This window comes from Syngnathoides biaculeatus, chromosome 1 (genome assembly GCF_019802595.1).
Source record: "Syngnathoides biaculeatus isolate LvHL_M chromosome 1, ASM1980259v1, whole genome shotgun sequence".
Classification (NCBI taxonomy): Eukaryota; Metazoa; Chordata; class Actinopteri; order Syngnathiformes; family Syngnathidae; genus Syngnathoides; species Syngnathoides biaculeatus.
Window position 1 is genome coordinate 7,169,087 of NC_084640.1, and position 25,997 is coordinate 7,195,083.

General features: G+C 41.1%; 1 protein-coding gene and 1 long non-coding RNA gene across 2 annotated transcripts; one reads left to right on the forward strand and one right to left on the reverse strand.

The window, feature by feature from the left end:
- Positions 1-18,220: 18,220 nt before the first annotated feature.
- Positions 18,221-25,414, forward strand: si:ch211-195b13.1 (STKc_SGK domain-containing protein). Its single transcript, XM_061801420.1, has 13 exons — positions 18,221-18,412; positions 19,531-19,606; positions 20,301-20,376; positions 20,466-20,506; positions 20,595-20,652; positions 21,058-21,141; positions 21,250-21,381; positions 21,461-21,573; positions 21,680-21,803; positions 21,897-21,992; positions 22,079-22,234; positions 22,312-22,401; positions 23,786-25,414. Exons 1-13 carry the CDS (start codon positions 18,343-18,345, stop codon positions 23,948-23,950), a joined length of 1,281 nt encoding a protein of 426 aa, XP_061657404.1. The 5' UTR covers positions 18,221-18,342; the 3' UTR covers positions 23,951-25,414.
- LOC133490885 (uncharacterized) lies at positions 19,614-22,203 on the reverse strand. The gene is made up of 3 exons (XR_009792308.1): positions 22,064-22,203; positions 20,290-20,319; positions 19,614-20,217 (listed from the first exon to the last, which is right to left on the reverse strand). It is a non-coding gene; the product is annotated as an uncharacterized LOC133490885 (long non-coding RNA).
- Positions 25,415-25,997: the final 583 nt, after the last annotated feature.

A 25,997-nucleotide genomic window follows, 5' to 3' on the forward strand; every position in this document is an offset into this window, starting at 1 on the left:
TTAGTGCACTAAAACAGTAATGGGATTTTGAATGGTTTTCCATCGAGGCGCTTGAGTTGAACATCAGAAATGCATCAAAGAGGGGTTAAAAGGCCATCACTGCTTCAAAAATGTGACTGAACGTTACTGAATTACACAAGCCAGTTGGAAATATAATTGTATTCAGTTCATCCCATTGTTTAAGTTACTGTATAATAAAAATGGGCAAGCTTCGTAGCGTGGATTGCACAGTACAGAATTAATACATCGAAGAAAAAGACACGCCCGTCATCTAGGCGAAAAGAACAGGTAATACCATTTGCATGTATTTTGCAAGAATTCATTTCCTTACGCACTTTATTGCTCGGAGAAGTATCAATCCAAGTGAAGCCTCGTTTGATTTATAGAATTGATATCTTTTTATCACCATTTCTGACGAACTTTAGATATTTTCTTGTGCCATTTCTGGCTAGAAATGAATGGAAAATGTAATTACTTATAGAGAATTATTTGGGTCTGTGGCACACCAAATAGTGAAATTACACAATCGAGTAAATCTTCTGTTAGTGGCCCAATTCCCCAAAAACATGTCGGTGAGTGAGGCGGTCTGGATTTTGCTGTATTGTGCTGTCATAATCTTTATTTAGCAATGATTTAGCAACTTGGCTAGGGGGAAGTCAGCAATTTTCAAGTAATGCTGACTTCTTGATCCTTCGGGTATTTTGGTGAAAGCAAGTCACAAACATATTAGTGAGACACCTAAGAATTATTTTAAAATAATTTTTTCTCGTTATACAACTATATCTGACATTGATATTAATTAAGATTGTGCATGTGTACCTAATGTGCCTATGAGATTATTTATTTGGCTCAGGACATCATCCGCAGTGCTTTGACACCCACGAGCTGTCGGATTTTAAATGACCTTTGATTGACCTTGCAATGGATTGTCCACCACATCCTGCTAACAACACCAAACTAGTTGTGGCATGGGAAGATACATTTCTTCGTATCAACAAAAGACCGTGCCGGGTTAAACGGGGCAGAAGCACTTAGCAAAAATGTCCTAACGGAAATCATGCTGAAGCACTTGACCAGTTCCATTGCAAACAAATATTTCAATTACTCGAGTGGATCTGTTACACAAGAAGCAGAAAGCATGACAGAAGAGAAGTTGCGATTCCTGAGTGTGTTTGTCACCAATATTTAAATTACATATTTAAATAAGGAACCAGCTTGATAACAAATAATGATGATAGAAGTACCATTGTAAAGTGACATTACAAAATGTACATGAATAATATCAATGCCTTCTGAATTGTTTGTAACTGATCTATAGCTGACGCCAACAGATTCCTGACACATAGGAGTGGATGTTTAGCAGTAGGATATGAAGTACGCTGCACAGTAAAGTCTGGGTTGTGTAACATGGACATGAGGTGATATTTAACCATAAGTGGCGTCAATGTTGGTGCCTAAGGAGGATGTTCCCTCTTTCATAACACTGGTTCTTAATCTTCCGCCAGCCTGAGGTCAAGCTTACCCTCACTGCACTTGCACCGTCATCAGACCCCAGCTGAGCCCCTCGCCTCCCACCCTGTGCTTTGTGACACTGCTTAAACGTTTTGCCGGGGCACTTGCAATCGTTCTGTGGCTCTGCAACAGAATGAAAGAAAAAGAAAAAGTGAAATGGGAGCAGTGTTACTTGACATTTGAACTGTGTGCAGCCTTCAAATTGGAATCAAACAAATGTTTACAAATTCAGTTCACAGGGAAGTTAATCCTTTTCATTTGATTGTGCCGTCGTCATCCTTCCCCTCATCATCGACTGAGGATTTCGGAAGCGATAGGAAAATGTTACTTCTTAATATATCATATTTGGTGGCTGTCAGGCAGACTGAGGCTCCCTGGTGCCGCATCACCTCCCACAAGATCCCACATGTCAGATATGCGAGCCTCTTCGAACTGTTTCTGCCCAAACTGCACTCATTCTCAGTGGACTTCATCTCAAAAGAAATACATAATCCGCATTTACCAGTCACTTCTATAGATATCCATAGTTTAATTAGGTTGAATGAAGTGGATCTAAATTTTGTAAGTGTACTTGAAGAGAATCACGGGACAAAAAAAAAAAAAAAAAACAGTACTGTAGACTGTTATTTCTAATTGTACGTGCAACTAATTCAATCATTTTAAGACCACTATTTTTGGGTTACTTTCCTAAATGGGGCACAATTAAATTATCCCCAATATCTCCAACCCAATCTGATCTTTGGAAAAGGAAGCAAAGCATATCGGCAAATTGATGATATAACGGCTATAAAAGGCATAATTTCCCCTGTTAAAATGCCAGATGTTTGTGATGGTACCCGTACAACGCAAATGTGTTGGAACCAAAGAACCTCCTGCACATGCAGTGTGTTCAGGCAAGTTTTACCGGGTAATGAGTGACTTGTAAAAAAATAAGGAAGTGAGAGATGAGATAAAATTCCTTTCTTTTCATGCTTTGACACCCAGTGTAGGGTCCAATTAGTACAATTCAGGCAAACAATATAGGAGTCAAATGCTAATTTAAAAATCATTTGGATGTAGTCTGGAAACACCTTTTTTTTTATTGTTGTTTGAACTGTATAATTTCACGCCAAGGATTTCACACATAATCTTCTTTTGCCAGTGCAAAACAGCTTGCTAATATTTGTAAATACATTTTTTATACTGGCTGCACGGTGTTTCAGCTGGTAACGCGTTGGCCTCACAGTTCTGAGGTCCTGGGTTCAATCCAGGACCCGCCTGTGTGTAGTTTGCTTGTTCTCCCCGTGCCTGCGTAGGTTTTCTCCAGGCATTCTGGTTTCCTCCCACATCCCCAAAACATGCAACATTAATTAGAGACTCTAAATTGCCCCTAGGTGTGATTGTGAGTGCGACTGTTGTCTGTCTCCATGTGCCCTGCGATTGGCTGGCAACCAGTTCAGGGTCTACCCCGCCTACTGCCCGTTGACAGCTGGGATAGGCTCCAGTGCTCCCGCGACCCTTGTGAGGATAAGTGGCTAAGAAAATGGATGGATGGATTTCTTTTGCTTTTTCATATGACACGTATGTACAGTAGTTGCACAGCACAAGCAATCAATTGGGCCACTATGAGCGGAGGAATGACGACAAATGCCAATAAACTTAGTCCTAATCTATAATTTTCAAATATGAATTAATCAAAAGTAATGGTTCTAGTAGGAAGTTGTCGCACACAAGTAACCCCAATGATGACCAGGACTCTCTCCAAGAGAATAGTTCACTTCTTATGCAACCCCATCTTCCCCCTCCATAGATTCAGGAAAGGATGAAGTGAATGCAAGACAACATAAAGAGAAGAATCTCTCTTTTGGTTGTGAGGAATTAAAATCATTCAGTGAGTGGAACACCTCGGGCAAGCTGACAAGAGGCTCTTCTATCAAGTACGTGCACAGCCAAGCGGCAACACAATTCAAAGAAACTACGGGGCTCGCGTTTGTCAAAAGGACTTTCTCCGTACGTTTTAGTTTATGTAATAGATCGAGCCATCGGGGCCACATGACGTCAAGAGGAACTTGAAACAGCCAACGGAAAAGCAAACGAAATGCACATTCGAAATAACTGAGCCAAACTTTGACCAAAGACGATGAGATGTTTTGACTGCGTGATCTGTTAGCCTTTATCTACAATTCGAAACTCCGGTTTGGAACAATGTGTGATTATTTTAGGCTACTTATTGAATTAGCCGTACAAATTCACTCCGCTGTCCCAACGGTTACTAAGTGAGACACGAGCGGGAACATTTTCTTCCACTGTGACAGCAGACTCTCATTTCCGACTCTGAGTAGCGCAGTTAATTATGGACCAGGAGCTAATGGAGGCTTTTGTAAGTATTAACCTAACGAGGTTGACTTCAATTATTTATTATCATATACAAAGACGAGAAACACATTGTGGGCAATGGAAACAGTTGAGTCAAATGCAGTTCAGCCTTTAAAGCCAAGCACAGTCTGTTCCTGTAAACGAGTAAACACCCAATTTGGAGATGAAGAGAAAGAACATAAATATGAATCAGAATTCATTAAATAAAAAGGCAATGTTTGAATTACAATCTAGCAAAATGGCATCTTCGGACTCATCCAAAGAAATTATACCTTATGAATACAAAGGCTAAAAATTATGTCCTAAGGTCAACGAAGAGATTTTTTTATACAAAGGGGGTTTATTTGACTCACAGATATTACTTTAATATTCAAAGTCCGTGAGGTAAGTGTAAAATTAAAGTGTTGACCACTCTTAAAAAAACAAAACAAAACAAAACAAAATCATCTTCAGTTATTTTACTTCTGTTCTTTTGCTGATTGTCTTTCTGATTAGTTTTAATGAGTCACCATAATTTTAAATGACAGGCTACATATTGATCATATGATAGATGTTTAAATACCTTCTTGATAGCCACTGGAAAATTGTATGATCAGAATTACAACAATCCTGAATTATTACGCAATTATTATGCTGACAGCATCATATTTTTAATCTGCGTTGTGAAATCGGATCGTGGCTGTCCAAATGAACATCAGGCTGCGTCATACGCTACCTGAGTTGCTGTTTAACAACATCCACTGGTTCATCTGGTTTGCTTGTAGCCATTACCTTTCACATAATTCAACTTTGCTCAAACATTTTAAAAGATCTTTTCCCGGAAGAAGCTCCTAAAGGCCAGAAGGTTTATCACAGTACGTACGACTTCTTCATCTCAGGCGTGCCGTAACTTCAAATGCGGGTTTTGTGAAACCACATGAGACAGGCCGTGCGCTTCCACGTGCATTCAGAAGACTGACTGATTTTATCTCGCGAGCCAGGAATGTGGGACGCAGAGATGCTGATAGGGTCAGCTATGGGGGCTTTTTCCTCTCAAATGGCGGTGTTTGTACTTGGCGCAATTGCCGTCACACTGGCCCAGGTTTCCGAGAGGATCCATTGTAAATGTTCTATTCTGTCCTGACCGTATGATTACAATAAAAGACATGATTGTCGCTCCCTGACTCAAGGCCTGCTACAATTAAAAAAAAAAAAAAAAAGCTGGAATTTGGGGCCTGTTTCCTTCCTGCACACTGCTTGAGCAAGGCACTTGTACCTCCAACTGGAACTATCCCTCCATGTATGTGATATGATTGAATGAATACAAGTTTAATGTCTTTGTAAAGTCAAAATAAATGTCTTCCAAATTTGAACCGCAAATTTAAATGATGTGAAAAAAAATAAATCACCAATTCACTGAATCCACACCCTAATCAACTTAAAATCTTAAACTTAAACTGTCGATCAAACTCCACATGCTGGAAAAATGGGTGTTACTTTATTTAGTATCTTCGTTATACCTACACATTTCATGTTTGTATTGTGAAAATATTTATGCTTAAAGCCTCCGGTGGCTGGAATACATACCATTGTACTTTTTTTTCCAACACTATGACAACGAGGCGCTCTAAAGTAGCTAGCATGAAGCCCCTGTTCACATTCTAGTTGGTACATCACACACTAATATGCCTCATAATTATATGAATTAATTTCATAAAGTCATATAACTGAAGCAACTGTCTGCCAAAATTAATATTTCCAATACTACTACCATTGGTATACTGTAACACGTTCAGATACAGTGCAACTTGGCTTGAAGCGTGAAATGATCATCATCTGCAATCCCATTTCAGAAGGGATTGAAATACTTTTATCTGATCTTCAAGTGGAAAATCTGTTTCGGCATTAAGATGTTTAAAATAAACATTGCCGGAAGGCATAAAAGACTTTGAAATCAAACTCTAAAGCGCTGTAAATCGGTCAACCCCATAGTCTGAAATACTTCCCCCTTCGCACGCGTTAAACTTATTTGCATGGCCATGCAGTTAAAAACAGGCAATTCTCCCACAGCAGCTGCACCTGGAGCTCAAAGCTGGACGCGCCTCCAACCTATCTCCCCCCACACCCCCTTCCACCCCACACCCACTGGCTTCTTTCCCATTTGAGGTTGTTACATAACTCCCTTCTTCATTAAACCAGGAAAGAGAGTCAAAATTCATGAGCTTCAAAATGTTTCACTTTAAGCTCATAAAAGGAGGTCATACCTAGTAAAAACCGCTTCTTCATCTTTTCCTTTCGGCTTGTCCTGTTAGGGGTCGCCACAGCGTGTCATCTTTTTCCATCGAAGCCTATCTCGTGCATCTTCCTCTCTAACACCCACTGTCTTCTTGTCCTCCCTCACAACATTCACCAACCTTTTCTTTGGTCTTCCTCTCGCCCTTTTGCCTGGCAGCCTATCCATTACTACCGCAAACAGCCAGCCTATCGATTACTACCGCAAACAGGAAGGGGCTCAGCACGGAACCCTGATGCAGTCCCACCTCTACCTTAAAATCTTCTTCCACACCCGCGGCACATCTCACCGCTGTTCTGTAGTAAAAGTACCTAGTAAAAAACCATACCGATGGCTATACTTTTAACACATATCACAGTATTTTTTTTCCTTGACAACTAGACTTTACACCGAATTGATCGGTCTGATCGGTTTTTATATCAAAATTCGCCAATCCGATCAATCACATCATTGACTGGCTCGGAGAAAGACATTTACTCTGTGTCGCCGTAAACTCGCTTATTGGTGATTGCCCCAAAAAAATCCTGATTGTGTAAAGCCTACTGACAACCATATTGGCTATAAAATCTTACAATCGTTTACTAGCTCCTGTCATGTGTTTTAAAAATACCAAACATGTTTTTTCCATTTCTGTTTAGTACATATATCAATCTTGAACATACTTCTGACTCACTGCAGTTATTTCTCATCCCCACTTGCAGGATCAGGCCTGCACCTCCTTCCGTTCTCTCATATACACAACATCTTCATGGCATCTCGCCTCAGTAATTAATCATACTTTCTTCACTGAGGCTGACGTAATACTCATCCTCAATCTCATACCAGATCACTAATGCCCACTGGCAGTGATGTCATAGCGTGGCTGATGCCCAAAGGATATGTGACTGTACATCTGGATTAAAACTCTCCACGTGGTGTTCGGTCTAGGTCAATCTCAAACCAACTGCACCATTTCTGCTTGCTTTTGAGTGCAAGGAGGTGGCTGAAGAAGTCAAACAAGAATATTTCATCGCTGTGCAAGAATGCATAACAATGTAAAAGTATGTAGTCTGAATCCAAGAGGAGGTTTGAGCTCTTTCTGTGTGTGACCCTTTGACAGTGTTTCATAATAACACAGTATCATGGAAAAGCAATAAAAAAAATATAATCTGGTTTTAAAACGGGGAGTATGATGATATCGGGGTTAATACATTTTGCAGAGTTGATGGGTTCTGGGTTCGATTCGGGCTTTTCTGCTCGAGTAGAACTTGCCCTTCTCAGCTAAAGTGATGGTGTAAATGATGTTTGAGTACATCTGAGATTCTTTGAAAAGCTCCTTTTGGCTGATTTAGTGATCTTCCGCATGTGCTGCACCTAGCAGATGCATGACTACATTTGCTCCTAATTCCTACAGTGAACTCATGTGCATATTATTCCGAGTTACTCCGCGCCCACCCCATTCGTGCTTCCATTAGGTAAGATTAGGTGTTGTATAACCTTTCCGTCGCAAGCCCTGCTGATGATGCTGCTAATGAGATATTTGAACTCTCACTCACACATGACAAATGTCAGTGTATATATTGACTCTTTGGGTTACACAATGAGTTTCCAATTAGAACAGCCAGAAGGTGCGAGTATATTCATACAAGAGTGGCTCTATTCGGACAAGGTGACAATGACGACTATGTGATCACTGTTATGATGCAATTTGAGTCATTTTACTTTATTTTATTTCATTTACAGCCAATATACTCGGGAGGTATTTATGAGACTTACGTGGGTACGAGTGGGCTATTTTTGTGTTATATTTCCATGCTGCTCTGTCCTTGGGGGTAGACAGGCCGGATGCCCTACAATAGTCCACCCAAATGCGCGTCCTCATTACTGCCAGAAAGGAAGTGACCCAATTTGTACAAGTGATCAAAACTTTCTTTCTTTCTTTCCTGTCCCACCTTACCAATGACTTTTGCATTCTTTTTTTGTGAAGATTTTCCAGGCTTTGTCAAAAATTCTTTGACTTGTTGATTATTTTAGGAATTTACTCATAACAGCCTCCGCATGAGGGGGTAAAATGTGTGCTTGGGTGAAGTTGAACCATTCACTTGATTGCTTTGTTATTTTGGTTTTATCTTTCTTCGTGTTGGCTGACAAAACGTTCCTTTAAACTTCAGACTTAAATTTTGCTCCTGTCACCGTGCAGTGTATCAATTTAGCGAGCTCATCCCAGAAGAAGTCGTGCAATTCCACGCCATGACATTACCCTCATTGAGTTTCACAGATGAGCAGATCTTTTCTTTTCCAAACTCAAAGCTTCTCATTTCTTTCGTATGCATCAATCTGTAAATACGGATTTATGGATCACAAATAATTGAAAAAAAAAATGAATAGATAATAAAACCCACCCATTCCTTGTGTGACTCAACATTTCAGGACAAGAAGCTTGCCGAGGTGACAAATATAAACTGATTCTATTTTTAAACCAGTCAACTTCAATTCCTCCTTATATGCTAGAAGGCACAAAAGCGATCAAGTATCTAAACTGCGGTTTTTAGTTCAGTCATACAGAAGCTTTTTCCAGGGGTCACATGACAGCTGTCAGAGTTTCATGGGAACAGGAAACTGTGACTTTGACAGACGCACACCTGACGATCTATATCGAGCGTGACTGGCTGCTAATCAGGTTAAAGATAGCCACAGGGGCGCTAGGGCTGTTCGCTTCGTGACCTACAGTACAGACGGCGTGAACTCAATCCCTCACCTCCACTCGCCCGCTCCCTCCCACGCGCACAGTCTTTGTCCTCCTTAACGCCGAGTGGCCTCGCAAAGATTACCTAGTTGAAAAGCACACAAGAGGGAAACGACACAAAAACCCATAAACTGTAAGGTGTAGAATCACTTTTAAAGCAAAAGGTGCAGCTGCATTTGAAGTAAATCGCTTCTGTATGTGTTCTATAGGTCGGAGAACAATGCATTTTTACTATGGTGCCAGAAATAAAAGGTACCGCAAATGAACTTCAAGATCAAAAGGAGTAGGCCGCATGGAAACTTCCAAAGTTGACAAATGGATAAAGGGTATTGCAAACCGTGAGAAATTATTGCACTTACAAAGATCCAATGTAATTTATCTCTGTTATGTTATGTTATGTTTTCATCTCACTGTGTGTTTGTTTGTTTGTTTGTTTACAAGGTAATGAATAGTCTGTTAAATCAATTGAATGAAACTTTGTGAAAGGGTAAAATAGGCAGCGTTTGAAAAGATGAGATCCTTTTGTTAGCATTACAGAGAATAATGGATTCAGTTTAATGCCAAGGAAGGAAGGAAGGAACCCATTCAATTTTGATTATCAGATTAAAGGTGCTGACAGGTGAATATATTTCGTTTTCTGTGGTATGAATGGAAAACATCCAGTCACTAGAATAATAATAGCTCTGTTTGTCTGAACACGCCTTCCACCACAAACCAGAACATTGCCTGTGCACTCACACAGACGGAAAAACTAATACGACAGTTCGTTTTGCTGGCCTTGACTGAAGCAATTATGTAATCACCCCCCCCCAAAAAAAAAAACAAATCTAGTGATGCCTCAGACTTTTGCAACAAAGTTTACATCTAAATTCCTACAAAGGAAGGATAACATATACTTGATATATATATATTGACCATCAAATACTTTTCATATGCATGCTAATGCATACAGTAACTGGCACAGATCCACATTAAACTGTATCATCTTGTTGGATGCATGACAAACTAATTTATTACTGATAAATAATGTCATTACATGCAGTCAACTGAGTTTAACCTTTGTTAACGCGACAACGGCTCATTGTGTACGTTAGAACAATGACAACAATAACGGGAGGGGTTGTCAATGGCTGCTTTTCTATATAATTCAAAGGATACAGGATTCTTAAGCCCACATTTTTTGCCCACTTACGGTAGGTTTGTCATTCGTTGGCAAGTCACTCCGAGGAGGGAGTCTATCAGCAAGGGAGGAAATTGTGCATCACAGACTTCATTCAGTTCCTGTGCAGGCTTCATAAATGTTTAGATAGGAATCTTTGAGAGATGACGCAGTGTAAACGCCATGCCGATGAGCCTTTCGGAAGAACAGAGAAAACTATTGTAAACTGGAAGTGTTACAAAATACACTTTATGAACAAACCTCTGATTCAATTCATTAATGTCATGTTAGACTCGATCTCTGAGTACCCCTGAAACCTGATTCCTCTTCTTACATCAAACACCGTTGAGATGAACACACAGCTTGGAGGTCTAAGACCTGCAAAGGTTAAGACCAACATTATATTTTCTGCCATTTTCACTTCCAAATCCAAAGCAATATTTCGTATATGAAATCATATAAGTAACAGGCGACAATATTAACAAGAGGGACCAGGATGGATATTGCGTTGAGCTGTTATTAGAAACTTGCATTGTAGCATACGCCTTGCCACCTGTTGAACCCGAACACAACTTACAAAATGCTTTTAGATCATCGATTGCAGGAAATGAACTGCAGTCATGTGGTTTTTGTTTTGCACGAAAACAGGGACAAAATCTGATGAAATGAAATGTCCAAAAATGAATCATACAACAACTATGGCATATGAAAACTATATTTCCAGTGTAAATGGTTTCAGTTAGTTCAACTTGACTAACTTATAAGTAAGAATAGGGATGGAATCTTTTTTGACTGTCACAAATTATGCTATTTTCAACAGCTTCCCTCCATTCTCTTGCTAACAGTTTCATTTTTATGCAGTTGTCTTTCCAACTCAAGCCACAGCCCTACATTTAGCTGTAACCTGTAAACAAGCAGAGAAATACTGTATGACACATAATTCACGTAATATGAAGTTAGTTTCAGATCCGTTTCAGTAATTTGAAGTCACATCCCGCAACAACTATACATAATCCTTCAAGATCTTGTTCAGTCAAATTAAAGTCTGCCTTGCTGCTGTGTGCCACTTGTCTCCATCTTTTTCCATCTCAGCGTCACAACAACACTCAGCACAGCATTCAGACTTGTCTTCACTTGCTGTGTCCTGCAGCAAGAAGCACTCAGCTTGCCACCAAAAGGCTAACTGGATCATTTGGTCTAAAAACACCTCAGAGGCATTGAATGTGTTGGAGACAGAGGTTGCCGGTGAGCCTTGAGGGTTATATGTGCAACTGTGGCCAATTAAAAAGCTCACTGTCCCTTTCCAGTCTTCCTCCTGTGGCTTTCCTTGTCATGGAGACCGGGGTCCCCCGTGGGAGTCCCTCACTCATGGGAGCCGTAACCAGACACCTGCTTTTTGTTTTGTTCCAGGATGGAGAACTTTCTACTAGTGAGACCTGTATAGGCAAGGCAGGCGAATCGCAGATCTTTGGTTCCAGTCGCATTGTCTGAGTGAATACAGGGCACAAAGGAAAAGAATGAATAAGTAGGGTGGTGCGCTGACGAAAGTTATTTGCTTTTTAATTGAGGACTATTTCACTGCAGCGAAAGCTGTTGAAAGGAAGAGAGAGAAGCAGAGGGGGGGGGTGTATGTGTACATGCACAGGCTGCGGTCACAGATATCTGGATCTGGATGCTCTGCTGCAGACAAATATTACACCATTGCAGATTGACTGTATAACAGCTCATATTGTTCTGGACTAAAGATGAAGACTGGGAAGAAATCCATTATAGGTAGGTAAGACCTTTGATCACCGTCTGTGTAATAACATTGTCAGCGTGTATGTGACATATGTAAAAGATGATGCATCTTGAAACATGCAATTGTTTTTGTTTTGTTTTTTAGCTCAGTCATGTTTACCTTGTCTGTGAACAAGTCCTTCACCTCTGCGGTAGTACTTTGGGAGACATGCGTCACTGCAAGGGTGCATTGAAAGCATTGCGTCGTCTTATCTGGCTGCTCTCAAATTGGGCTGTTCATTTTGCATCCTCATCTGTTTTTTTTTTTTTTTTTTTTTTTTTTTTAAAGAGAATGTGATCAGGATGATTTTGGAAAGGCAGCCGCAGACACAAATCCGCCGCCATTCACGTTAATGTCGTCATTTGTCAGGCACTACTTGTCCAACGACGCAGCAGTGTTTGAGCCCTAAGAACTCTGCTTTGCAACAAGTGACTGCCAAGGGTCTGGGTCAAAAAAAAAAAAAAAATTGTTGCTGTGCTTGCCATGCAGCTCAAATTACATAATTGTAAAAATTATAAATTTTATGATCAATTACAAAGTACTTTTGCCGGCACTGCAGTTGGGCAGAACGCTGGAAGAGTGGTTAGGACAGATGTCTCACAGTTGGAAGGTCTCGGGTGTGAATCTTGCTCAGGTTGTCCTTTATGGAGTTGGTATGTTCTTCTTGTGATTATGTTTTTTCCCGAGGTACAGTGTTGCCTTGAGTTTTGTGTTCAATTTGTTCTGTGACCATGCTTGTAACTCAATACTCATTTCCAAAACCATGTTTTCTTCTTGAAATGATTGGATGTGTCATTAATGTGTTCCAGTCCCCTTCCCCTCCAAAAAAGTTTCAATGTATATTCTGACAAGAAGGGGGGAAATAGTACCCCATAATATTGGGCTTTAGAAAAACTTACAGTACTGATAGTTATATTGAATGAAAAAGAACTAAACAATTTTGGTCACGCTGCATGAATTGAATGGACATTGTGCCGAAACTTCTGGTGTGCCCGCTTTAACCATTTGGGGGCACTATAAGACGGACAGATACAGTATACTGTTCATTGAAACACTCAACACCACAGGTCACCAGTACAGCACTAATATTACTCATTCTTCGCAGATGAGCAAGAATATGTAACAGATGATTGCTATATTGTCTGTCTATTAGTTGCTGCACCGACTGTGTACCGTTTATTGTTAATGAGTTGTTGCACAGCGGCACGGTGATCCAGCTGGAAAGTGCTGGCCTCCCACATCCCAAAAACATGCAACATTAATTAGAGACTCTAAATTGCCCCAAGGTGTGATTGTGAGTGTGACTATTTGTCTCTATGTGCCCTGCGATTGGCTGGCAACCAGTTCAGGGTTTACCCTGCCTCCTGCTCGTTGAAAGCTGGGATAGTCTCCAGAAATCCCCACGACCCTTCTGAGGATAAGCATCTAAGAAAATGGATGGTTGAATGGATGTAGTTGCTGCACTCCAACACTGATGCTAATTTGCATTGGCATTAAACTAGCAGACTGAAAGGTTAAGCTATGGCGTTGTTTTAAATACACAAAGTGTAATTCTCTGACTTAGGTTCGAGAGCAAACATCAACTGGAAGCATAAACATCTTAAAGCCTCTTTTTGGAAGAACTGTCTATAATTTGCCCAACTGCTTATTTTGAAGTGAAAGGAGTTCACTGCCACCGTACAGCGCTTGTATCTCGCAAGTCAAAGCAAAAAAAAAAAAAAAACTCACGACCCGTATCTAAAAAAAAAAAAAGCTCAAGACACTACTCCACTCCAGCTTCTTCAAACATTCCAAAAACATGTAGGTTAGGTTAATTAAACACGCCAAAATACTGTATTTCATGAAATGAACTAGATTACAGAGTAACGAGCCAATTTTCCAGGGGCCAGTACAGTACATGATAGTACAGTATGTTTCACGATACCGTCCTAGTAAGAAACTACTACTAAATGTACAGTACAAATATGTTTTTCATGTTTTCAACGCACATGTACTTATCCAGTTCAGTTCTCATATTTCATCAGTTTATTTGGATTCAACATTGTTTTTTTTCCCATAAAGTGACCCCTTGAAGTTTATACTGGGTTTCAAAGGGCATCATTAACCCTCTGAAGACACCAGTTGGAAACAGTTTTTGTTTCTTTTCGGAAAGAAAGGGAACAGTTGTCAGTTTTAGAGCAGCCTACTTTTTTTTTCTTACAGGAATGACAATGCCGTCATGAAAATGTTCACTTTAAAACCCCTTTTTAAAAATGATTTTGCCCTCTAAAATGTCCTGTGAATGAGTGGTCAAAATGCCAGCTTTTATCAGTTTATCTTGAAACATGACACTGTAATGGCCTCTAAATCTAATGTAAAATATGATGGTGGCAGGCAATGTTGTAATGTTTAACAGTTTTGCCTCGTGTCCTGTCCGAGGTTTCTTTCTGTTAAAGCGATGCAGCGCACGGCTGATCGAATCATTCCAAAAGCAGATGCAACATTTTCCACATTTAGTATCTCTCTCCGTGGAAATGGCAGAATGAAAACAAATTATCTTATCTCCTGCCCGTGAATTCAGATGGGAAGCAAGCACACTGTGATTCCAATCAGGTCTCTCAGAGTCAACGGTGGCTCGGCCGAGCTGGATCTCCACCACTAGCTCAGTGTGTCGTTGTCATATATAAAATGGATGAAAATGCAAAAAAAGGAAAAGGGATTGAATTTTAACAGCAGTTCAGTCCATAGCTGTCGTGACTGCGTGGGAGTGAAACGGAGGCGCGCGATGGTTGCCGCGCCAACCAAACAGACTATTAAATTACCAACACAGTCATTAGCCAGCAGTCCTGCTGCTCAGCATGCAATTGGGTTTGCCTGTGTGACTCATTCCTCTACCTTCTGCTCTCTCATTACCACAACACTTGGAATTAGTACAACACACACGACGACAACAAAACTCCCCCTTTTCCAAATTAATTGCATAACTCGTCGGTGCAATGTGTTCACAATCCAACCATGCTGGGATTGTCTAGTGGTTCTGAGAAAAGTAACAACGGAGATGTCGTTTCAGGCAATAGAGGTTGTTTGGTTATGTTAGATGGCCAGCAAATGGTGGGAAAGTGAGGTTTTCACAATGATATCAACGAGCAAGGGCATACAAGGTTTTTTTGTTTCTTTTTTAGTATCAGTTACCCACCAAAAAAAAACAAGCAAGGACTGCAACTAATTCCCAAAAACTCAAAGACTAGATAAGAAAGGCAAGGTCAAGGGCTTATACTGGAATTGTTGGCAGAGGATTCTTGTTCTCCTTAACTGCCGGTCGGGAAATGATAGTGGAGCGTGACTATCACGCATCGGTCATAAGACTGGACAGGATGGCAGGAAACAGAACTGATTTTGTGAAAGTGACATGTGACAATTGGCAGGATGAGCACAAGCGAGACATTTGACAAGATTCACTCCTCCAAAAGCGATGAGGTCAATTCCTTTATTTTACCTGTGGCCTGAGTAGATTTGTTTGTATTCATCAAAACAAGAAATAGGAGACAAAAGATCCATATTCCAGCTTTAATTTCAAGATATTTGCAGTTTTAGCAGAAAAAAAGCACACTTCATAAGGTTTAAGTCAGGTGGTTGGCTTGGTCAGCCTTAAAGTTTCATCTTTTTTTTTTTTTTCTAAATGACGTCCTTGGTTGTTCTCCCATGACATTTTGTGTCATTATTGTGCTAAATTATGAAGGCCCTCCCCATCAATTTGGTCGGATTGTTCTTTTAATTGGCAGGTAAGTGTTTCTTTAGACTTCTAAATTTATTTTGCTGCTGCCCGATTATTATCTGTTCTGCCAATGTAGTTTAGTGAGCCCCTCCCATAACAAACCATCCAACTCCAAGCCATAACCTTTTTAAGTTTCACAGAAAAAGTATCGGCCCACTTTGAAGTGGGAGAGAGTTGAGAGATGCTTCTCACCGTCTCACATTCCTTTTCTTTGTTGGATTCATTGGCAAGGTAGATTGCGTTGCGCTGCCATAACACCTTATTGACACAGCTAGCACACCACACCCTGCTGCTGACATTATGAGCAATAAAAAAATAAATTTTCTCAATTGTAGTCCGTCTTATTTATCTATCCATCCAATTTCTTAGCCGCTTATCCCCACAAGGTTCGCAGGGAGTGCTGGAGGCTATCCCAGCTGTCATCGGGCAGGAGGCGGGGTACACCCTGAACTGGTTGCCAGTCAATCGCAAGGCACATCGAGACTACCTAGGGGCAATTTAGAGTGTCCAGTTGATGTTGCATGATTTTGGGATGTGGGAGGAAACCAGAGTGCCCGGAGGAAACCCACGCAGGCACGGGGAGAACATGAAAACTCCACACAGGCAGGGCAGGGATTTGACCCGGGACCTCAGAACTGTAAGGCCAACGCTTTACCAGCTGAGCCACCATGCCGCCCGCCTTATTTATATCAAACCTATTTTTTTCTTCTCATCTTATCCTTATGTTCTATTGAAAACAATTTCGAATTTTGAAAATAAATAAATTGATTGACGATTGACTGGTGACCAGATCAGGGTGCAGTCCGCCTTTCGCCCGAAGTTAGCTGGGGTAGGGAAACCCTTGTAAGGATAAGCGGATTGAAAAATGTACCTAACAGAACTGAAGTGGACAGCATGGGGAAGATGAGGTTTAACTAGTTCCAATGGGGTATATACCAGTCAGGGTTTTGTACCACGAGGGACAGAATCTCTCTGAATTACACTGATGTGGCGTACCTTTCACAAAAAAGGTTAACCCATCATTCAAACGCTTTATCGAATAGATGCTTTATCGCCCTTGTTCCTTCACAGTGGGACAAACAACACAAAATGGAACACAGAAAAAGAGTCACAGATGTCCTCGCACATGCTACAATGATAACATCCCATGTGAATAATTCAGAGGAATAAAGTGAGAAGGAGGATAACTGTCATGACCGCCTATCTGACGTGTTTCGGGAGTTTTTTTGTGTATGTGTGTGTAAAGAGAGTTGAGTGTTTGCTTTCGTTGTTTGTTTTCAGCACCACTGCACCTGCAAGTCTTTTTTTTTTTTCCTCCAGAAAGTGCTTAACTTCCGCTTTCCATGACACAAGTGCTCTTGGCCTCGTGCAAGCTTCCTTTTATGAATGCATGACTGTCACATGCAAAACAATGAAACTAAAAAGGGGTTCTCCACTGGCAGATGAATGAAACTAACATTTCCGTCGGTGTGTTTGAATACTCACACCCCAAGCAAAAAACAAAACCATCCCTCAATGACTAGTTTGTCCTACAGATCTGTCATCCCCCTCAAGCTCCAGATAGCGATTTGCATAATGGCACACTTATATAACTTACAAGGTTAGTGTACCACATCCACAACAGATGGGCCGATCGTTGCCGCGGCTTAGAGTCGCAATGGCGTCATGTCTCATTTCTCTGAATTTATATAATTCCGCCTCTGTAGCAAAGTCACCTTGACCTCAAAGGGAGACGCAGACACATAAATACATTATGTTTATGCACGGTTATTACACCGCTTTATGTTTTGTTGCTATTTGCGTGATTTGAAACATAAGATGGAATTTATGAACAGCAATGTAGTCAGCATTTTCGGAGGAATAGTTTGTTAACAAGCTACTGGGAGACCGTCTGACTGAAAAATAATCTCCGTTGTTTAATGCATGTTAACCTTAGGTCGTTGAGTACATTCAATAGTTAGATGCGAGTACTTTTCAAGGTCAAAATGGCATCCAAAGTTTCAAAATGACATCTTACATCAAACATGGATGCTGACTGCATAGTCCACAAAGAGACTGGAAGAGTCACAGAAAGCCATAGATCCTTGGCAATGTATTGATCGATTCATGGCTCCAACACCAGTTGTGAATGTTTCCATTTACATCCTTGTAAGAGAACAGCAAATTGTGGAAAAAGTACAAAATCACCGAACAGTTCAAACGTGCGCATTCAAATTGTTTCATTTTGATGAGGTCGAATTTGTACGACACGTGAGGTTCATTTTGGGATTCAAGCCAACAAGGCGAACATATCTCTTTGTGAGCACTGTATATTCGTTTCTTTGTGCTGTGCAAATGTGCAGTGAGTGCAGTTACACACGTTGCCATTGTTGGTACGGGAGAGAATGGGGGGGGCAGTCAGTTGCAGTCTCGCATTGAGAGAGGAGGCGGAAGAGATCCTCACACTCCCACATCTTTTTTTACACCTCCTCCTCCGCAGTGAGGTCGTCATCAGCTCTCTCTTGTTGGCGAAGAATGAGTGCAGTGGAATCCCGTGACGTCACGGCCCCCCACCCCCCACCCCACCGGTTGCCACGGGGACGGTCGTGACGTGAATGGGCGGCACCAGGGGGACCACGTGGTTTTTATAAATACAGAGGCTGTCCTGCGCTGGCATTCGGAAAGTTACAGCGGAGCGCGTTCGGTTGAGCTCTGCGCAATTGGAACAAAGCAAGTCGGCGAAACCTAAATTGTGAGATTACCAGAGAGGAAATATTTTGTTTTTGTTTTAACTCGGCGTTTCAACATGGCTGTGACCGAAGCGGGATGCGACCTCACCTACTGCAAAATGAGGGGAATTGTTTCTGTTCTCACCGGTGAGCGACTAAAATATTCTAATAACTCCCCTTCATATATTTTTAATCGATCTTATTTCTTTTTATTGACTTAGGTGCTTTATTTGGCCTAGTTATTTAGGTCCGGTAATATCTAATGCATTGCTCTTTTATTACCTGTCAGGAAGGTGTGCTGTGTCGTGTTTCGCTGTGGAATTTTACGCGCATTTACGTTTTGCACGAACGCAATTACCACATTTTGAATAATGCAAAACTGCACTATCACAAGTTGGTGGTTGTAAGACTTTTGAATGGAAAGCGTTTTGCTGGTCACCACTAAAGTCTGAATGAGTGACCCAAGAGGTTGCGTAACCAATAAACCCCGTAGTATTAAGAGTTCCATGCAACAGTGTAAATCTGTCCTATAAAAGGATTTTTGGACTTCGCACACAACGGATTATTGCACTAACAGTTTTTTTTTTTATTTACCCCCCCCCCCTCCCCCCTACACCAAGAAAAGTCCTTTTCTTGACTGGATGCTTAAGCATCTTTGTCCATTGTTCATATATGCAACATTAGGTACACCTGCAAAATGAAAGCTACACTTTAATTAAAAAAAAAAACCCCTCCCTTTACATAGACTATGTTTTATATTAATTTGATGTTTATTGTTTTGTGTTGTTGTGTGTTTAGGTGCATTGCATTTTATCATGAAGTTGATGAAGCATTTCTGCCCTGCTAAAAAAAAAATTACAGAATAACTTGTTCTATAGAACTTTGGCTGTGATTTTCTATAGAATTTCTACAGACCAAAAGAATTTCTATAGAAATTCCATCGGACTTGGGTCCTAAAGTTATATAGTTCTTTAGAAATTCTTTAGAAATGTTCTATAGAAAATTTTTAGCTGGGTAATATTTTGACTATTTCATTGGCCTCCAGAAAACATAACAAATACTACTTCCAACGACCAACATAATATATATTTTTTAATGAATCCATATATATTCGTACAAGACTGTGCTCATCAAAATTTGCCGCTATTAACTCTTTAAAGGAGTATTTTCAATATAGACCTCATTATCGTGTATCCCTCATTCTGGGACCAGGAAGTGTGTTTGCGCCCTGTTCATGTCACTCACGCCTTTCCTTCCATTTTCAGCTTTCATCAAGGAGAGAAAAATGGGGTTGAATGACTTCATCCAGAAACTCGTGTCGACCCCTCATATCTGCCAACAGTGAGTATTGTACTATAAAACAAACTCTTTCATGGTTTGAATAGAAATCACAATTAGGCACAATTGGCATGTCAGAGCTTTTGTTGTTATTTCTGACCACTCGCCCATTCGGATCACTGGGCGATCTAATCTGCCACCTGAATTGGGTAGGACATTCTGTGCGAAGCTTAATCTGGGTCCAAGAAGCCAGTGTAAGAATAGGCCTTTTGTGATGTGCTTGGAATAACCGCCCCACTGCTTAATCACCTTTCCAGAAAGTCCCTGGCATCCACGAGATAAACCAATAATCAAATTAAAACAAAAGGTGGTTTGGACCATCGCACTTGCTTAAAGTAGTGCGTAGACTTTCAGATTTGGGTCTGGTATAGAAGGAAATAGCAAAGGGCGGAGTCCGTGTCCTTGAAATGCTCTAAAGGAGCAAGTGGCGGAGTCCTTCCAGAGCTGCCTTGTCACGGGTCAGCCGCTTAAGCTTTTTCTCAGACAGGTTAACGCTGCGGCACCTGGCGTAAACTTGACCTGTCGATGTGTAGCAGACAGTTCATTCACTCCACAGCGACGAGGGTGTGTGTGCTTGGAACGTCAAGAATGCCTTTGAAATGTATCACTGTGGTCTTAAAAAAAAACATAAAACAAGGTTCATATTTATACAAAAGGAACGGCAAACGTAATTTAATTCATCTAACCTTTCTTTCAGCGTTGAAGTCAACAACTTCCTGAAAATTGATGAGAATCAGAATGAGGAGGTTGAAAATGATCTTGGTGAAAGAAGGGTAAGCAGAGACGGATGACGCACTGTCATACATTTTTATGGGCAGATATTGGAGTGTATTTACGTGTTTCCTCATTCTTGTCCTTACAGGAGTTCCTTAGTTCGCAAAGTTCACTTGCTGAGGACACTCAGTAAGTACTCACACTGATTTAATGAACAAATAGAATACATTTTTTTAAATCTTTGGAAAATTCCAATTGTGTGCATGTGCCTACACAGGATCAAACCCTGTGATTTCGACTACCTCAAAATTATTGGCAGAGGAAGCTTTGGAAAGGTGAGGGTTTTTTTGTCTATTGTTTGGGCACGATGTTTCTGAGGACCGGGGTTTAAATCCCAGCCCCTGCCTGTGTGGAGTTTGCATGTCCTCCCCGGGCCTGCGTGGGTTTTCTCTGGGCACTCCGGTTTTCCTCACACATCCCGAAAACATGCAGTAATTGGAGACTCTAACGTGCCCTTAAGTGTGATCGTGAGTGTGACTGTTGTCTGTGTCCGTGTGCGCTGCGATTGGGTGGCAACCAGTTCAAGCTGTACCCCGCCTCCTGCCCGATGACAGCTGGGATAGGCTCCAGCGCTCCCGCGACCCTCGCGGGGACATGCGGCTCAGAAAATGGATGAATGGATCTATTCTTTGATCATTTGCTCCGGATAGCGATACTAATGTGCTATTTCTCTGATGCAGGTTCTGCTAGCACGGCACAGGGAGTCCACTAAATATTACGCTGTCAAAGTGCTGCAGAAGAAAATTATCCTCAAGAAGAAAGAGGTATGTTTTTGTCGGTCCCGTGAAGCAGTACACATTTTTGTTGTCGCGATATCTCAAATGGCACCACGGTGAAAATAAACAATGCGTTCCTTTTTGCTTCCCTTCCAGCAAAAGCATATCATGGCCGAACGCAGCGTGCTCATGAAGAACATCAAGCATCCTTTCCTAGTGGGACTGCACTACTCCTTCCAGACTACTGATAAACTTTACTTTGTACTTGACTACGTTAATGGTGGCGAGGTATGCCTCCGAGATCTCGAAATACACTTTCAAGTGAAAATATGTTTGTCATAGATATTAAGAGCTTTTGTCCTTTCAGCTCTTCTACCACCTTCAGAGAGAAAGGATCTTCTTGGAACCCCGTGCCAGATTCTACACTGCTGAAATCGCAAGTGCACTCGGCTACCTCCACTCCCTGCATATTGTGTACAGGTAACGATAAGAAATTCTACAGCGCCTTCTAGTGGGCAGTTGTAACAAAGCATTTAAAATTCTGGTGAATCATTTTTGTGTTTATCTTTTCCCTTTTTCTTCACAGGGACCTTAAGCCTGAGAACATCCTGTTGGACTCTCAAGGCCACATTGTACTAACAGACTTTGGTCTGTGCAAAGAAGGTCTTGAACCAAATGGGACAACAACAACTTTCTGTGGGACGCCTGAGGTACAAATCAAATTTATCCAATTATATCCTCTCGACCAGTGAACACAGAAGTGACAAATGAGATGACTCTTATGTTTGTGTTTCATTTCATAGTATTTGGCTCCGGAGGTTCTCCAGAAGCAGGCCTATGACCGTACAGTCGATTGGTGGTGTTTGGGATCTGTGCTCTATGAAATGCTATATGGACTCGTAAGTTGAAACTCTGGACATTGTGGCATGTGTCCAATATCTTAAACGTAAAATAAACGTGTCACTCTCACCTTTCCATGCCACAGCCTCCCTTCTACAGTCGCAACACAGCTGAGATGTACAACAACATCCTGCACAAGGTTCCTGTGCTCAAACCCAACGTGTCAAACTCGGGTCGGGAGCTGCTTGAGGGTTTGCTCCAGAAGGATCGCACCAAGAGACTGGGGGTGAAAGACGATTTTGTAAGTACACAAACGATCAATTCCACTTCGCATTGAACTTTCTAAAAACACACAGTAAATAAAAATGTTTTCTCCAGCTGGAACTGAAGTACCATTCTTTCTTCTCGCCTATCAACTGGGACGACCTGATGGCCAAGAAGATCACTCCGCCCTTCATCCCATCTGTGGTAGGTTCAACAATAGATTTCATGTAGGGATGTGCGTGGCGGTCAATTGAAATTATTGTGAAGAAGTACAGTACACAGGTGGAGGTGGGACTGCATCAGGGATCCGCCTTGAGCCCCTTCCTGTTTGCGGTAATAATGGATAGACTGACAGATGAGGTTAGACTGGATTCCCCTTGGACCATGATGTGCGCAGATGATATTGTGATCTGCAGTGAAAGCAGGGAGCAGGCTGAGGAACAATTAGAAAGATGGAGGGACGCACTTGAAAGGAGAGGAATGAAGATTAGCCAAAGTAAAACAGATTATATGTGCATGAATGGGTGGGTCGGTGGGGGAAGAGTGAAGCTCCGGGGTGAAGAGATAGCAAGGGTGGACGACTTCAAATACTTGGGGTCAACAATACGGAGCAATGGAGAGTGTGGTAAGAAAGTGAAGAAACGGGTCCAAGCAGGGTGGAACAGTTGGCGGAAGGTGTCTGGTGTTCTATGTGACAGAAGAGTCTCCGCGAGGATGAAGGGCAAAGTTTATAAAACAGTGGTGAGGCTGGCCATGATGTACGGATTACAGACTGTGGCGCTGAAGAAACAACAGGAAGCAGTACTTGAGGTAGCAGAAATGAAGATGCTGAGGTTCTCGCTCGGAGTGAGCAAGTTGGATAGGATTAGAAATTAGCTCATTAGAAGGACAGCCAAAGTCGGATGTTTTGAAGACAAGGTTAGAGAGGGCAGACTTCGATGGTTTGGACATGTCTAGAGGCGAGAGAGTCAGTATATTGGTAGAAAGGTGCGGAGGATGGATCTGCCAGGTAAAAGAGCGAGAGGAAGACCAAAGAAAAGGTTGATGAATGTTGTGAGGGAGGACAGTGGGTGTTAGAGAAGAGGATGCAGGAGATAGGCTCAGATGGAAAAACATGATATGCTGTGGCGACCCTTAATCGAGACAAGCCGAAAGGAAAAGAAGTACAGGAAACAGAGTGCAATACTTCATTGCAACCACCATAAGGCGCTGATGATTCAGTCTCAACCATTACTCCACCATGATACTTAATTTGACATCACGTTTAAATATAGATTTTTAAACACACCAGGCAATTAATTTCACACAATTTCGATATAGTTATAGTTTTAAAAAGCCATTATTGTAAGGCTGACAATGACTCAAGTGTTCAATGTTGATAATCACAATCAATCATTTATACAAAAAAAAAAGCAGAGAATATATTGTATATTATATCAATGCAAAGTCAATGTATTTTTGTAATCCTGTATAGAGTTTTACGCAGCGGCTACATGAGATGGGCATACTTTTTTGGAGGGGACGGGGGCTCAATACACTAATAAAGTAGGAATATGACTGATCTTTCGCCTCCTGCTTGATTTTGCAGAGTGGTCCCACAGACCTGCGTCACTTTGACCCAGAGTTCACCCACTTGCCCGTGTCCTCCTCCCTGAGCAACGACACCTTCAGCGTGACCAGCAGCATAAAAGAGGCAGCGGGGGCATTCCCTGGATTTTCCTATGGCCCCCCAGCAGATCATTCCTTTCTGTGAATACCAGCATCGTGAACTGGTACTCTCTCCCAGAAACTACAAATTCCGGATGGAGTTTGAGGGTCAAATCTTGAAGGATCTTTTTCCATGACTCGTGTACTGAGATGGACTCATGTTACAACATCATTGACCCTCCGCTTCTGCCTATACCATCTGAAACAATAATTAAAAAAAAAAAACTATAAGTGTGCCAAGTACTGAAGCACTCCGGGATCTTACATCACCGCACACTGGTGACCGGACCCTCACTGCTCCTGATGTGACAAAGAGAAGTGCCTGAAGTTTAAAAAAGCAATTGGGACGGCGCCTGCAAGAGTCACCATTTCCCAGTACGGTTCCACTGGACTTTTGACAGGGGCCCACGAGCCGTTCAGGGCGATGCCTTCATTCCATGTTCGCGAACTAAAATGGTCTCCACGTTTCCATTATGCAAATTATTTTCACGTTAAAGCTCTATTGCACGAAAAAAACGTGGGTCAAGAATAAAGAAGTCATATCATGTCTGTATTTGTCTAATTCATATCTTTATTTTGCACCAAATTAAATACGTTCATTCACTGAAATCTCTTAAATATTTACATTTTAAATCATATAAGACAAGAGCTTTGTTGTTTACCTTTTGTAATATGCATTAGATAGATGTCAATGTTGCACAGTGTGTGTGTGTGAGTGTGTATATATATATCCATAGATTTAATGAAACCTATATTTATTGAATGACTCGCCCCCTAAATCTTTCATTTACACACAATCCATATATCTATACTATTGATCTGGAATGTGTGATTCAACCAGCAATAACAGGTTTAAGCAATGTATATCAATCATCTTCACAATTAGAATGTTTTGCAATAAACACACAAGACAAAATATTAAAGATGTCTTTGTATTTATGCAAGGGAGGACGTGTGAATGTTTTGTGCCTGCCCGGACCGCCCTGATCCATGTATACTGTATGTCCAGTACATATCTCTCTTTTCCATTACCTGTTGTTCCCTCCCGTAGAGATCTTGATTTATGTAAGTGCTTCATTAATTTGACTGAGAACGAAAGGATGGAACTGGCATCGGCATTAGCCACAAGCCCTCTGCTTAATAGGCTTTCTTAAAAAGTGCAATAAAATCGCACTGGCTTTAATGGAGGAATTATCGATGGATCTTGCAACGGAATGGGAATTGTAATGTACGAAGTTGTGTTACATTAACGGATGATTTATTGCTAGTACATACGTTAATAAACTGATGCATGTATGAGGTGCATTTTAAAGACTGTTGAAAAAAAAAAGCACTGCACAGTACATCATTTTCTTCCATATTTGGAAGTGTCAATTTTCTCTTTTGTATTTCAGTGTGTATTTATTTCCCTGCCGTTGTGACTGGATGAAGAAAGTAATTTACATGATCTATTTAATTGTTGAGAATTACTGTCAGAAATTCCAAATAAAATCACTTACCTGAAAACCAATGTTGTCATTGTTATTCAGTGCTATGGATGCTGCTATACTTTATGCATCCATTCATTTTCATACATTCTTATTCTCTTTGGGATGGTGAGTGTTATGGATCTTAATCTAGACTCTATAGTAAGGTCTATTTATCTCGATCAGGGGTGTCAAACTCATTTTTATCATGGGCCACATTGTAGTTACAGTTTCTGTCGGAGGGCCAATATGACGGAAACCATAAAAATCTTGAATTGGCCCATCATATTTACACATTAAATTTATCAACTGGCTTTGGATTCAGAAATCAAGGCTAAATGGGGTTTTCAATTATTGTTGATGTTCGGGAACACAAAAATGCTTGCAATATCTCAATGTCATCATTTTCTGAGATGACAATTTGAAATTTTGGAACAGATTTGAACAAAAATCATGGAAGTTGACACACGTGATTTGCCGTCGCGGGCCACATAAAATCCTGTGCCGGGCGCATCTGGCCCCGGGGCCTTTAGTATGACCTACATGGACTGGTAGCTGGCCAATCACAGAAGCCGATAAAAAAAATGTTTGGATGCGTACCACTTGTGTAACACGTACCAAATGATC

Coding starts and splice junctions, on each gene's coding strand:
- si:ch211-195b13.1 (XM_061801420.1), top strand. CDS start 18,343: ATGGCTGTGACCGAAGCGGGATGCGACCTCACCTACTGCAAAATGAGG. Junction 20,377..20,465: donor ATGATCTTGGTGAAAGAAGG/GTAAGCAGAGAC, acceptor TTGTCCTTACAG/GAGTTCCTTAGTTCGCAAAG. Junction 20,653..21,057: donor GCAGAGGAAGCTTTGGAAAG/GTGAGGGTTTTT, acceptor TCTCTGATGCAG/GTTCTGCTAGCACGGCACAG.